Source organism: Saccostrea cucullata, unplaced genomic scaffold, assembly GCF_032062105.1.
Source record: "Saccostrea cucullata isolate Sc308-1 unplaced genomic scaffold, CSIRO_AGI_Scuc_v1 ctg133, whole genome shotgun sequence".
NCBI classification, from domain to species: Eukaryota; Metazoa; Mollusca; class Bivalvia; order Ostreida; family Ostreidae; genus Saccostrea; species Saccostrea cuccullata.
The window spans coordinates 160,842-176,245 of NW_026935574.1; the positions used below are offsets into that span (position 1 = coordinate 160,842).

The window sequence follows — 15,404 nt, forward strand, 5'->3', positions numbered from 1 at the left end:
ATTCGTTTGTCAACATATCCAATCATTGGGTCAATATTAGGTTAACTTGTTTCATACCAAATTTTACGCCTTTGTTTTACGCTGAATTTGACAATGAAATGTTCCATCTATCTAATCAATACAAAGATTTTACGGCGGCACCTGATTCAACCCATGGCTTCCCGTGGCTCAAATATTATGTCTCCTTCACATTAAAAAAAATATATAATCATGGGGAAAGCGATGCGGCCTTCAGTTTTATACGTTGATCTATAATTGCTTTAGTACGGTTTTAATTCCTAAAATACAACATAAGTATTTATACGTTTCAGACGGAATATTTCTTTATCTTTCTTTGCAAAGAATCCAGAAGAAGTATCCACGACCGAGTTTAGTACACAAACAGCAACAGAAGGTTACACGGAGTCCGAGAGGTCGGATTTGAACAGTACAAACATCACATCAAAGAATTCAGAAGAAGTATCCATGACCGAGGATAGTACACAAACAGCAACTGATAGTTACACAGAGTCTGAAAGGTCGGATTTGAACAGTACAAACATCACATCTAACCAATCAGGTAGAAAGTACAAACATTACGCCTATTTGAAGCACACTGTATTTGCTATATTTGTGATGTGAATTACGTTTAATGAAGCGCTTTTTTAAACGCTTTGGAAGTATTGACTTAACTCTTCTAATAGTGCTACAGAATCATTAGTGCCTTATATTTTCCTACTTGAAATCTGCTTAAAAATTGAAGACTTACCTTTTATTAAAATGAAAGAAGGACGCTGTTAATTCATAGGCACCGGATTCGAATTTAAACAAGAGGCCCATGGGCCACATCGCTCACCTGAGAAGCTTTGGCCATTCTGTTCTTTACCAGATTTCCCCCTTTTAATACATACTGTGAACCCACCCTATCCCATTGATCATAATTTAGACAATTTGAATTCTTCACTACCACAGGATGCTTCCACATAAGTTTCAGCTTTTCTGGCCCAGTGGTTCTTGAGAAGAAGATTTTCAAATATTTTTCCTATATATTTCTTTATGAAACTTTGATTCCCCATTGTGGCCCCGCCCTACCCCCGGGGGTCATGATTTGAACAATTTAGAATCTACACTACCCCAGGATGCTTCCACATAAGTTTCAGCTTTTCTGGCCCAGTGGTTCTTGAGAAGATTTTCAATGATTTTTCCTATATATTTCTATGTTAAACTTTGATTCCCCATTGTGGCCCCGCCATACCCCAAGGGGTCAGAATTTGAACAATTTAGAATCTACACTCATACTCCAGGATGATTCCACATAAGTTTAAGCTTTTCTGGCCCAGTGGTTCTTGAGAAGAAGATATTCAAAGATTTTCCTATACATTTCTATGTAAAACTTTGATTCCCCATTGTGGCCCCGCCCAATCCCCGGGGGTCAAGATTTGAACAATTTAGAATCTACACTACCCCAGGATGCTTCCACATAAGTTTCAGCTTTTCTGGCCCAGTGGTTCTTGAGGAGAAGATTTTCAAAAATTTTTCCTTTATATTTCTATGTAAAACTTTGATTTCCCATTGTGGCCCCGCCCTACCCCCGGGGGTCATGATTTTTACAATTTAGAATCTACACTACCCCAGGATGCTTCCACATAAGTTTCAGCTTTTCTGGCCCAGTGGTTCTTGAGAAGAATATTTTTCAATGACCACACCCTATTTTTGTCTCTTCTTGATTATCTCTACTTGTGAGGGGACTTGGCCCTTCATTTTAACAATTTATATTTCCCTTCACCCAAGGATGCATTGTACCAAGATTGGTCAAAATTGGCCCAGTGGTTCTTGAGAAGAAGTCGGAAATGTGAAAAGTTTACAGACGGACAGACAGACAGACGGACGGACGACGGACAAAATGTGATCAGAAAAGCTCACTTTAGTCTTCGGCTCATGTGAGCTAAAAAAGGGGGGTATTTGGAAGATAATATAGAATGAAGTTTGTTTAAGTCGTGACGACTTCGGGTTGAACAAAAAAAAGGTACTCAAAATATTACATAAGTGAATGTAGAAAAAAGTATCTGCTGAAAAAGAATAGAAAGGTCATAACTACTCAGGTAAGCGACGTGGCGCGTGGGCATAATATTTTTCTGCCATACATGTATATCAACTTTATTTACTAATTTTTTTATTCTTTATTTTAGGGGCGGACAAAAGAGAAATAATTATCACTGTGTCTACAATTACCATCCTTCTTTTGATTCTCTTTCTTTCTGCATTCTGCTTTGTAAGGTAAGGACCAGAATGACACAAGAAATACGATTCTTTGAAAATTGAACGTGTCAACTATTTACTTTTGCTTGTATTTTAATATGTTTTTACAGAGTTATTGTGGTTTGTAATCATTATAATCCAAGGGTTTGAATCCCACTGTGGAACGTGGACACCGTCCTTCGGATGAGACTGTATAAACCGAGGTCCCACTTGGGACTGTCGCAGTAGGTGATGGCACGATAAAGTATCCATCGCTATTCAGTGGCCCTAAGTGCTGAGTATAGGACAAACTTTGCAACTCTCCACTGGCAAGTGGTGGCGAGTCCATATGAGTGAAAATTCTCGTACAATCAAGATCAAATCAATCATTATATTCCATTTGTACTGTCAAACTCTCATTGATAAATGAGATGACTTCATCTTTTCTATTGTCAACTCCCCTGAATGTAAAAAGAATTGTACCATCATCACCTACCTATGGAGTTTATTGTCTCTGGATTGATTTGATAATTAAAAACGTATTGTTAAATCTTAGGCAATGAGCTCTAAAAATAATAGCTCCACACCTATGAGTATAAAAGGGTCAATGTTTTCTTACGGGACAAATAAACGTTAAATATATAAGAGGCGAACATTGGCACTTTATGTACATCATGTTATAAAGATTCTGGGAAAGTGTAACTTATTTCGTTGTTATAGGAGGAGTTGCGGATAAGCTATGTAAACCCCAAATATTATAAAAAGAATCGTAGTGTTCATTTTTCCTGCAGGGAATTCCAAACACTGGTATGGATCTTTTCAAGAAGTTAGGTAGGAGGTGTATAGAAGTACTTTGTGTTTCTATAAAGATTCTGAGAAAGTTAAATTTTATTCGGTGGTATAGAAGGAATTGGTAATAAAAGTAGGGTATATGCGAAACGGATGGACGTATATGCGGAGTCTGCGGATTCCCTTTTTATACCGGTATAAAACAACTTTTAGATCCTAAGTTGTAATGCTGTAATAAAAAGTTTATATAATAAAAGGATATGTCACAAGTCTCTTTGCTCGAATATGCTCGATAGAGTCGTTGTAATTAAGGAACTGATCTTTACGTCGCGACTTCGAATCCATTGTGGAACTGTGGGAATCCACTATACGGAGATCGGGTGTTCCGTATGAACCAAAGTCCCGTGTCGCTTAAGGTCTTTGCACGAGAAAGATCCGTTTGTTATTGAAATACACTCTCAACCACTATTGAAATAATCATTTCAATAGTGGTCGTTATTTCAATAGTGGTTGCAACACTGCTCAATGATCCATGAGTGCCGAGTAAAGGTATAGATATGTAGCTCTCCACAGGCAAGTGCTGACGTCTCTGTATGATTGATTTTTTTTTCGAGAGGGACGTTCGACAACAAACAAAGTAGAGGTGCAGTGAGCAATGAGCTTTCTTATCCGCAAATCCTCTCATATCACTGAAAAATAAATTTATGAGACTTTCACAGAATCTTTGTTATAATATTCTTATATTATTTTACCCCCCTGCTTTTTCAGCTCTTCGGTGGTTGATGAAGGCTATATTAAAATTGTCAAATATCTCTTAAACTAGCCCGATGACCTGCCTTGAATTTTTGATATGATTTAGAACAAGGACTCAACACAAACATATAAAAAATTCAAAAAACAATAATGGGTAGTTTTTTGTTGACAACCTATCAATCTCTACCTTAACAACATGCAATTGAAAATTTAAAGTTATTGACTTGGGAGCGAGGACTATCTATGAAGCAGGGAAGAAGAAAATTATTATCCTTCTGCGCTTCTGACTTTAGATCATAAAAAAATATCTAAAAAGTCAATTTTATTGAAACCCATTTTCTCCTTCCAAAATCATATTAGTCAGGAAAATGACGACTCTTTTCAAAGCATAGGCTTTATGGTTTAAAAATACTCTGCCATAATTATGAATTTTATCTAATTTTATTGGATCAATGTATGAAGATGTGGTAAATCGACGTGCTGTAAGATTATTTGGTTTAAAACCCTGTAGATCTAAATACCTATTATATATTTTTAAGATATATAAAATGTATTTAATTTAAAATTTCTTTAGCAAGTTTCCAGTACAGTACAATAATCAAAAAAGTTTCAGTTTTGTAATTTGCAACGACTTCCAAAATTCTATGTTCATGTCACACCTCAAATATACAACACACATTTGATGAAACACTACAGTTATTATTTTAGGAAAAAAGATCGGAAAAAGACACATGAAGCCTTAAAGCCGACAAGATTTAATAACAAAATCTATCAGCAGCAGGGTGACGATGAAGCTTCTGGAACCGAGGATGACACAGCACAAGGAATGCAGACAGACCACTACACTTATGTTGAAACCAATGATACAGGCCCTAAAGCGGAATACAGTGAAATAGGTGTTTACAGCCATCTCAGAGAGAATGAAGAAAGAAGGAACCTAACCGAAGATTTAGCCGTTTACAATCACCTTAAGGATAGTGAAGAAGGAAGGGAACAAGGCGAAGACACGTATGACCGTGCTTCTATTAAGAAAGCGGCGGCCTCAGATCATGGAAACAGTGACCATATCTACGATCAATCCTCTGCGGATGTATATAGAGAAAAAGGGACCGAGTCTGGCCTTGAAGGCGATGAGTACCATCATACTGGACTTATTCTGACAGAAAACACGTACGACGAAACAAAGATGAGTACAGTGCCACAAGATCTAGACGGAGAGTATAGCCATACACAAGATTTACAGACTGAACACGCGTATGGAAAAGTGGACGTACATTCTGGGGCTTTAGATGATGAGTATTGTCACACAATAGATATAGAGACAGAACAGGCCTTGCAGAATTATAACCATAGCCAAGAAGTTCAAATAAAGAAACGAGAGTCTTAAAACAATGATAAGCTTTGACAGTAGAACGACTATTTTTTTTTTAAATAAACATGATATCACCCATATTTTTTTTTTCTTTTCATAAATCACTTTTATCAAGCACTCAAGCGAGTTTGAAAAATTTCAAAGAAAGAAACACATTTTATTTTCAAAACTTATATTAAGTTTTTATACATTTTTGAAATTTGTATACATTATACAATGTTTTGTAATTACCTTCTTTGATTTAAGCCAAAGGATAAGTAGAAACATTTTTTTCTTCATTGTAGATTGCGACTTTTTTTTAAAAAAAAAAAAAATTTTAGAGAATAGAATATTTTATTCTCTTTTCTAATATTGCAAAAATATCTGCCTGTATTGTATATTGAAAAGAAAAATAATAAAATATCGGGTAATTTGATTTAAAGAGATACATTTAAAGTGAAATGAAATGAAATGAAATATAGAGATAACTCACAATAATGAATCTCAAAGATCTATCGTAACAAAACAATTTGGGAGCAAACCAATCATGAACCTCTTAAAAACCTGAAAGTGCCACAGAGGACTAAGCATTCCATGTGGACTGGTTACACCCGTTTATCATGATTAGACAGACGGAAAAATCCGGAGACAATTACGTATGTTAAAAATGACCTAACAATGTGTATGAAAACGTCAGTTTGCATTCGTATCAATTAAGAAAAAATAATTAAATATCGGAAACTTTAATTTGATTAAAAATTGGCTTTTTAAAAGTACGTACACTTCATTTCAAAAGTATATGCCTCTTACAAAGTGCTCAAACCGGAAGAAGTTTTTATTCCTTTCCTTAAAATTTCTTTAACGATGTAAATTATTGACAAACAAGTTGATGAACCAAGAATATTAACATTCTCGTTTAAATTCATCTTTTAGTTTTGAAATTACTGACGTTTTTCATACTAATTGTAAGTCCATTATTTATACACTGAAGGAAACATGATCATGACAAGGAGACTTTTAAAAAAAAAGGCATCTGATCCTAACTCTGATTTTTTGATACTTTGAATAAAATGTTTTTTCTCCATTGTGTACATGTTCTTCTTCGCCCTATAAATAATTAAAACAAATATCTACCTGTATTGTATATTTTAAAAAATAAGATATCGGGTAATTTGATGGATTAAAAGTATTAGATAAATTTAAAAAAAGGGGTGAACCATCTGTCCTTCTGTGTTGAATAATCCAAATTTACAAAGATAACAAAGCAGGTAACAACACGTTTGTAACATTATACCCGGTATAAATTGTATTTTAGAAGAACTTAGATTTAATTCTACAAGTGATAATCCTATTTATACTCATACTTCTCTTTCTAAGAAAGAAATTCTTCAAAATCAAAAGTCAGTTTTAAATATTTTTAATATTCCACAGAGGCAAAAGAAATTTGATCTACCCTATATATATATTGGATTCCGAAACTTCATAAAAATCCTTACAAACAAAGATACATTGAGGGTTCCAGTAAACGTTCAACCTTCAAGTGCCTCACTAAGATACAGAAGGGAAAACTTCAGGAGTACTGTGCAACAATATATTCAAGAAGTGGTGTGAATCAGATGTGGATACTCAAAAATTCCAAAGTACTTTTGGACAATTTGAAATCGCAAGATTTTACAAAAATCAACAGTTTAAAACCTTACGATTTTTAACTTTATACACACCATTCCTCACGATGAATTAAAGTTAAGGCGTTTTGATATCATTGACAGCTGCTTTTTTTTTTTTTTTTTTTTTATAAAAATGGAACTCGTAAATTTACTTACCTGGTCATTGGTCATTTGCAAAATTATTTTGTTGAAACATATTCTGATTTCCCACACAAGTACTCTGAAGTTGACAAAAAATGCTTCACCTAACAATGTGGTTTTTATGAACAATCGAATTCCCATGGGTACCAATTGCGCTCCGTTATTAGCAGACCTTTTTCATATTCATATGAAGCAGAATTTGTGTATTCGCTGTGGCCTTCAACTCGACATTTAGATATAAGTCTTTGTCAATTAACAATCGTGATTTCCATTCCTACGTCGATACGATATATCCTGGTGAGCTTGAAATTAAAGATACCACAGAGTCTGACACATCTGCTTCATTATTGGATTTTTTACTTGATGGTAATCTAACTACCAAGCTATATGATAAACGTGATGACTTCAACTTTTCTATCGTCAACTTCCCTTACTTATGCAGCAATATACTTTTCTTCTGCATCGAAGTGTATATAAGTTGATTTGATTTGCTTTGAACAATTTTTAAAAAGGTTAATTATTGACTAGCAAGTTGATGAAACAAAAAACTTCATTTCAAAAGAATGACCTTGTCAACAAATACAATTTATCATTGAGTCAAAGTGACGTTTTTTCATACTTATTGTTAGTCCATTATTTATACACTAGATTGAAGAAGTTATTTCCTGATCATGACAATTCCTTTCTCTTATTTTGTAATGTTTTAATTTCTTTAGGTCCTTTGTTATTCCTGTTATATATTGATTTACCATTATCTGTTGAACATTGTAATATTGATATGTTTGCTGATGACACTACAATGCATTTTATTAACAATATTTCATATATTGAAAGCTCTGAATCTTTTCAAATACAAAACTGGTGTCAACAAAATCAGATGATTTTGAATACGGACAAAACTATATTGGGAACACATCAAAAGAAATCAAAATTAGAAAACTGCCAACCCCTTGAAAATGTTACAACAGAGTTTTTCGATCATAATCTTCAATTTTGTAAGTGCAGTTTGCAAAATGCATATAAATTATTTACACGAAGTTCCTTCCATTGCATACTAGAAAGCTATTTTATAACGCATTTATTTTACCATCAATTTTATATTGTCTATCTATTTGGGGTAACTCTCCTCAAACTCACATCATAGAATATACAAACTTCAAAAACGAGCAGCTAGGATTATTTTAAATGAAAAATACGATGCACCTTCAATGCCCTTGTTTAACATATTAGCCTGGTTAACAGTTCATGAACTTCTATATTTACAGAAAAGCATTCTGATGTTCAAAACATTTCATGGTATGTCTCCTGATTATATGCACAATTTTTTTGAATTTCAAAGTTGTGGATCATACACGGCTCACAGACAAATTCAGAATCGTTTACCAAAATTTAAAACTAATTTATTTAAAAATTCTTTGCAATATTGTTATTATATGGAATGAGTTGCCTATTAGTATAAGGAATTCCCAATCCCTTTCAATATTTAAAAGTAGGGTGTTATGAAACGTTCTTCATGAAAAAAAAAAGTTTTCATTCCTCTGAACTTATAATGAAAGTGTTTGTTTTACTCTAGTGTAACATAATGTGTGTTTATATCTTATTGTTCCATGTTTGTGATTATTGTCTTTATTATTGTATAAAACATTGTATATGTGTTTTTAAGAAGGCCCCGAGGAAGACTAGTGCTCGCACTAATCGGATTACCTTCTATAAATAAAGTATTATTATTATTATTAATGAATACTGCATGTTCGTTATCTCCATAGCATCCATATATTTCATTTAGCATAAAACTTAACAAGGATAAAAAAACCTTACAAATAATAGAATTAATGTAGAGTTATCTCCATCATTTTCATTTTGCTAATTTTCACATACATTTATGAGGCATGCATATTTATTCTCAAATTGTTTGCTTTTCAATGCAGCTCTTAAAAAAGATAAAGGATATTCAAATGGACATACGGAGTTCTTTTTTCCCAAAATAATGAAATTAATTTAGATATATTGCTCAGTGGGAATGAAATTCAATTTGAAGAGAATGTGTATAAGGAGATGCTTCAGAAGGTCTTCTGTAAAGAGATTTGCGATTGTTTGGTCGCATTTAATGACAGGAATGGTATTTTACACATAAATAAACTGCCTTTCCTGAAGTTCAAGATGGAATGAGGAACACACAAATAATTAATGAAATTTTACCTGGTAACATGTGTGAATCATTAATTATTGATCAGTAACAAAAAACAGACAAGGCCGGGTTTTACACTTCCTTGGGTATTAGTTGCATATTTTCTATTCAAAAATACGGAGTTAATTGTATTATAACACAAAAAACTTGCCTTTAAATCCCTGCATTTATTAGGCTGTAACAAAAAAATCACATGGAGTTCTCGTCAGAGCATTTGAAATTTAAATTTCTATAGAGGATTGAGGTAAAGTAGTACGCGGAAGTAGAAAGACTGGTTCTGCTTGTCCAGCCCATTTGTTGATGTTCAGGAGGGATCCGCCCATCTGTTGATGTCCAGGAGGGATGTTGGAGGGAGGTAAACAGATCCTCCTCCTCTTACTGGTAATAGAGCAAGGTAAAGCAGTATATTTTATAATAATTTTTATCAAATTGATTTTCAGTACGGTGTGTTGTGTGTTTTGAGAACGTTAACGTTATTGGTATGTTTCACCAATCACGTTTGCCAATTCAGTGTTTCCGCCGTGAGTTCTGGAAAAAGTTATAAAATATTTAGGAAAACTTTGAATTTTTGAAAATGGCCATCGTCCTGTCAGGTTGCCGTTTACCATATCATTTGATGAGTAGTCAATTTGTTTGAATAGGCAGTGGTGCAAGGCGAGATGGTTTATGATAAAGTCGAAAACAAAGGGATTGCCTTAAATCTCTTTACACAAACTCTCAGCCAAATTGGTATTCTACTTACACAAACTGTTTACACATCAAGTGTAAATGTATTGATTTCAGCGGAGCCTTTGTCTGTAATTTTTAAGTTACATAATCCTATCAGACTGGACAAAATAATGAAGTTGGTTCTTCTAGAATTCATAATTTATCTACAATACACGGGATATTGTTTTTGTTCTTTTCAAGGAGAGAGTTTTTTGGAATCACCAGAACCGTTAACATGGATCGCCGCCCAGAAATTCTGTAGTGACCGGCAGGAATCTCTGATCCCGGGGACAAAGGAGGATTTCCCCTCCCCACACTGGACAGGATATTATCACCGACTCTCTGACTGGATACACGTTCTGGGTAAGCGAAATCGTAATTAAACGTCTATTTCCTACAAATTTAATTTTTCATCAACTAACTCACTAGAATAAAAAAAAATAAAAATATAAAAAATTTAAAAAAACAGCTATTAAATAATACTCTCCATCTAACTGAAATCACACAAAATAATTGTGAATAAGTGATCTGAATACAAGAGGGATGTCGTGATAAACAAGAGAGTGGAGTAGGGACAACAGAGCTATCTAGAATTGTGTAAATGGTTCTTCAGGCTGTTATGGTGCCCAGACCGTGGAAGATTTTGGGATCCTGTCAAACTACACCCTGGACAGAGGTTCAGTGGGGCTCTGTCAAGAAAGGTGTGGATCCAGCAGCTTCGCTCTTCAGGTAATCAATTGATTTTAATTTATTATAAAATAGTGACAATAATTTCTTTCCGATATAGATCTAGACAACAGATTAAATAAATAGATTATCTAAAATTTGATAAGTTTTGTTTATAATAGCACTGCATGATGCAACTCTTCGATTCTAATTTAAGAATACCACGTGTCTTTGCCTAAGGGAAACTCCCCAGATTAATAGTCTCTCTCCCTCACAATGTGATTATAATTGTTCATCTGACGATGATAGTCACGTGAATGACTGCGGAGGAAGTAACACCTACAACGTCTACAGCGCTACCCCAAGTCAAACACTTTCTAGTGGTGGGTTCGATACAGTTAATTCAAGTATTTTCGTATGGCTACAACAGTGATGTATATACCCTTTTTACAATACGATAATAAAGTATGATTATATCAATATATAAAGCATAATAAATGAAGAATTAGTTTATTAGTTAAAAATCAATATTTCAGAGAGAACAGTAAACTGTGTTGTGCTTGGATGTTATGAGCAGTATGCACAGATCCACACCAACAACTGTACCGAGGACTTGGGTCGAGTCTGCGAATCTGAGGGTAGGCATGATCGTAGGATATTCTAGTTGTTTTATTATATATTCTCTGCTTTAAATTTTATAGGCGTAATAGTTTTTGAGTGAGTTAACTTCAAGATTGTAACAGTTCAACATGGGGTCCTCAATATTTTTTAGCAAGTACCAATAAGACGATTGCCCCAGACGAAGAAAATTTTAAATCATGGAATCAGACCTACACTGAATGTAGGGAGAAGGAAAGCTACCTTTACGGAAACATCAGCCTCAATGAAAACCCCAGGGCAATGTGCAATAAGTTATACAACATCAAAAGCAACACCCCGGAAACCTGGCTAGGAGTGGCTAGACAGGTCTTCCAGACCAAAGATAGAGGTTTGTTGACAGTCATGCCATAGCATACAACTGATATATTGTTGTTGCCATAGCGTACAACTGATATATTGATACATTTTCCAATTTAAGTTTGAAGTGCAATTATCAATTTAAAAATAATATAATTATTATGATTTATTATTATTATGAGTTCTTGTCCATTGGAATATTGGTAAATTGGATATATTGATGTACTAGTATGTAGCGTATATAATTATTGTTAGTTCTGTGAGAAACTTTCAGGACAACAGCTGAGTGAGCAAGTTGTGATAGACTGCAGCATTTGTCAAGGATCGGCGGGTTGTTCCTATGTAGAGAACTGTAATAGCGATTCAGTGAAAGCAACTGCAATTTGTGGCAATGTAGGTATCAATCAATTCAACATACTGCCAAATCATTGCCACATTTAACAGTTTTAAAAGATCTAAACTAAATAAAAAATTGAATTTAAAGGAGGACGACCTGCTACCACCCACACAAGGCACAGGAGAAACATCCACGATAACCAGCACTTCAAGAGCAATTACTGCTGCACCTGCACCCAAAACTGGGATCGGTATTGTCTTTGTTTTTTAAAAAGGATATCAACATTGATTTACCTAAACAATAATATAAAAATGCCCCAAAACTTTTCTACAACTCAAATTCCAGACCTCAAATATAAATAATATTTTTGACTTTCAATTTTGTGCACTCCTTGAGTCACTGTTTTATCAAAACACGTGTTTAGACCAAGAAGTGAAACTATAATTACTACACATAGAAACATTCAAATGGTGATTCAGAGTCTAACGTGGTACATGTATACAATATATTTATAGGTGACGATGCAAAGCAAGCCATTGCTATTACAGTATCTCTCGTGGTTGTGGTGACGGTATTGGTAATTATAGGAGTTGTCTGCATCCGGTAGGTGTCGTCTCTGTAGTCTCTGCAATTGTAAGGAAATCATTGTAAAGTTTGCATTAATTGAGATTTCTTAATATAATCGGTATAAACATATTTCCATTCAGAAAACGAAGACAAAAGTCTGGTAAACCAGATGAAGTCCCCGGGGAGAAGTTCGAAAAGAACATTGCAATCGGCAGTGAACGGGACAAAGTGCATGTATCAGTAGACTCGTACAAGAAAGAAAACATAAAGAGTAAAACAAGTGTCCCCGAATCTCCAACTCCTATATCGACACAGAAAGACACACCTAGTGAAAAACCACGTGTGTCGACACAGAATGACACACAAAGAGAAAATCCACCTGTATCGAAACAGAGAGACACAGGAAACGAAACAAGCAAATGGAAAGACAAGAAGCAGTTGAAGGAATCAGAAGTAGTGGCTGGAACTTCCTCCATTGGTAATACAGACGAAGCAGAACCAGTACAGACCGATGGTCTCCTCCAAAAGCCTACCACTGAGATAGATAAAGAAAAGAAACTGTACGATAATTACTTGCAAATAAATACAGAAAATAAACTAGACAATAATCCAAACAATAAAGAAAGTCCAGAGGACAAGAGTAAAATTATGAAAGTGGAAAATGCACCTTATTATACAGATATCCTCCCAGAAAATAAGGCCAAAGATTCTGAAGAGATTCCAACAACAGATATCAAGTCGACCGAAACTAAAGAGGCTTCAAAAACAGCACCTGAAAGTACAAAAGAAATGGAAATAAATGTGCCACACGTTGATAAGTCAAAGACAAGCCAATCAAAAGATGGTGAGGTCAAACTGCCGGTTGCTAACGCAACGGCAAACAACATACCAGTGCCAACTACAATTAGTGGGAATTCAGTGAACAAGAAAAATGTCTCCATTATTCAAGTTTCCAAATTTTGAAAGATTTATTTCGTGTAAAAGAGAAAAATACAGAACTTTATACAAGTTTCAAGTACTTTATATAAAGAATTGATTTCTTAATCATTTAAATCCTTCAATTATATATTTAGGAGGAAATATCTGTGTGAAATCTGCAAATATGAGTTTAACCCAGAAGTGTGCTTGCGTGTGTATGGTATTTTAAAAAGTGACATTTGTCAAATTGTCAAATAACCCTTAACATTACCCATTTTTAGAAATATGGCAATAACCATTTTTCCAGTCCTCATTTTCTGTATTGATCAACCAAGAAGGCAAATTCTACATTTAATAACAGTATATATGAAACTTTACCTAGATTTATAATATCAAAAATCAAGATCCAAGAAGCTTAAATTGCCCTTTGGGTGATCAAAAGGAGATTTAAAAGGTGGGGGTTAATATTAAAAAAAACAACAAATGAACCAGAGATAACAAACAGTTTTATAGCTCATAAGTCCATTCAATCAAAACAAATCAGGAGTAGATCAAACAACGACATCTAAAACATCGGAGGTTGGATCAGGTTTCATGGATGAGTGAGCATCCTCCGCCGACCACTTACACACCGATTGCCCCTCGACATGATCAGAAAAAAGCTGAATTTTCTTAGACAATTCAGTGTGTAAATAAGGACTAAACAATGAGCATAACAATGTAAGTCGGCATCTGACTTAATGAAAGATTGTTTTTACTGACAAGGTCATTGTATTGAACATATAAATTACGAAATGAGACTAACGAGTCTGTTGATATTCTTGTTTCGTCAACTTCTTTGTCAAACATGTGGAGATAACGGACATTATTCAAGCTCAAAAATCCATGAAACAATACAAAATACTAAGAGGAGAGCAAACACTGACCTCCAAAACATCAGAGGTGGGATCAGGTGCCATCCGTAAATAGCTTACATCGTTTTAGAACCTTTTCTTATGTAAGGCATACTCTTGTGAACCGAGAGATACAAACCCCGTACGCAGGTGTTGAGGATATATTGCTACATAACTAAGGGAGAAGAGGACAATCGTTATGCTGAAGTTATCACGTTCATGGCGTTTATTATATAACTTTGTTGTTACATTACTATTTATATCTCTTTCTAGTTAAATATCCAAATGTAAAAATAGCTGTGTCAGACTCTGTGTTATCTTTTTGTTGAAGTTCACCGGGTTATATCGAGTCAACCTATGAATTGAAGTAGTATTGTTGATTTAAAATACGTCGTTGAGGAATCTAAGTTTAGAGTTGACGGTGGCCAGAGGAAGTGTTATATTCTTATCTTGTCAGGTTTTTATTAAATTATGCTTCATATGAATTTAAAAAAAATGGTCTGCTAATAACGTGGGGCATTATTACCTACGGCAATTTTGACAGGTTGTTGAAGGACCTGGTCTCCAGAAACTACATATTGTCAATCAGAAACTCAAGCAGCTTTTTAATATCTTTTGTGTACAAAGTTTTCTTTTATCTAACAAATATCAACGACAAGGTAAGTCAATTTATCAGTTCAATATTCATTGAAAAAGCGGCTTTCTATAATGCAAAAAAAGCATGGATTTCATGGTTGTATAAAGTGTTGAAAATTCGTATGTTTGAATGTTATTGGATTTTTGTTTTAAATTTCTAAAAGTTCTTTGATATATTGGAGTATCTACATCTGATTTACATCAGTTAAAACAATACAATATATTCGAGAAGTAATATAAATCAGATGTGGATACTTGACTGTTGTTAATGGTAATTTGTGAGGAGCATAGAAAGAGGCTTGGTAGAACATTTACTGGTATGAAATACTAGTACGGAGATAACGAGCATTATTCAAGATCATAAGCCCATTTAAACAATACAAATCAAGAGCACGGCAGACAAGGACCTCTAAATCCTCGGATCAGGTGCGATAAGGGAGTGAGCCTCCCCTAACGTTCGGTCACACCCTCTATGTGCTCCTTGTCATAGAACCCGCTCTATATCTTTCCTTGTAAGGATTTTTATGTAGTTTAGGAATCCAGTATAGGTATTGTAATTCAAATTCGTTTTTATTTTTTGAGATTATTGAAGATTATTGAAGGTATTTATAACGGA

The 15,404-nt window shown here is 34.4% G+C and overlaps 2 protein-coding genes across 2 annotated transcripts in view; both read left to right on the forward strand.

Moving 5' to 3' along the window:
• LOC134243308 (uncharacterized) overlaps positions 1-13,385 on the forward strand; it is a 36,078-nt gene extending 22,693 nt beyond the window's left edge. The window contains exons 10-19 of the mRNA XM_062725561.1: positions 343-559; positions 10,016-10,177; positions 10,428-10,543; positions 10,698-10,863; positions 11,017-11,118; positions 11,253-11,468; positions 11,712-11,830; positions 11,922-12,024; positions 12,290-12,377; positions 12,482-13,385. Of these exons, the coding sequence (XP_062581545.1) occupies positions 343-559; positions 10,016-10,177; positions 10,428-10,543; positions 10,698-10,863; positions 11,017-11,118; positions 11,253-11,468; positions 11,712-11,830; positions 11,922-12,024; positions 12,290-12,377; positions 12,482-13,304 (2,112 nt within the window). The 3' untranslated portion in view covers positions 13,305-13,385. The remainder of the gene's footprint in view (positions 1-342; positions 560-10,015; positions 10,178-10,427; positions 10,544-10,697; positions 10,864-11,016; positions 11,119-11,252; positions 11,469-11,711; positions 11,831-11,921; positions 12,025-12,289; positions 12,378-12,481) is intronic.
• LOC134243311 (uncharacterized) lies at positions 2,915-5,186 on the forward strand. Its single transcript, XM_062725567.1, has 2 exons — positions 2,915-3,024; positions 4,468-5,186. The coding sequence occupies exon 2, from the start codon at positions 4,586-4,588 to the stop codon at positions 5,144-5,146; it is 561 nt and encodes a 186-aa protein (XP_062581551.1). The 5' UTR covers positions 2,915-3,024; positions 4,468-4,585; the 3' UTR covers positions 5,147-5,186.
• Positions 13,386-15,404: the final 2,019 nt, after the last annotated feature.

What these genes read in the sequence shown, in the direction of transcription:
- LOC134243311 (XM_062725567.1), top strand. Translation starts at nt 4,586, where the DNA reads ATGCAGACAGACCACTACACTTATGTTGAAACCAATGATACAGGCCCT.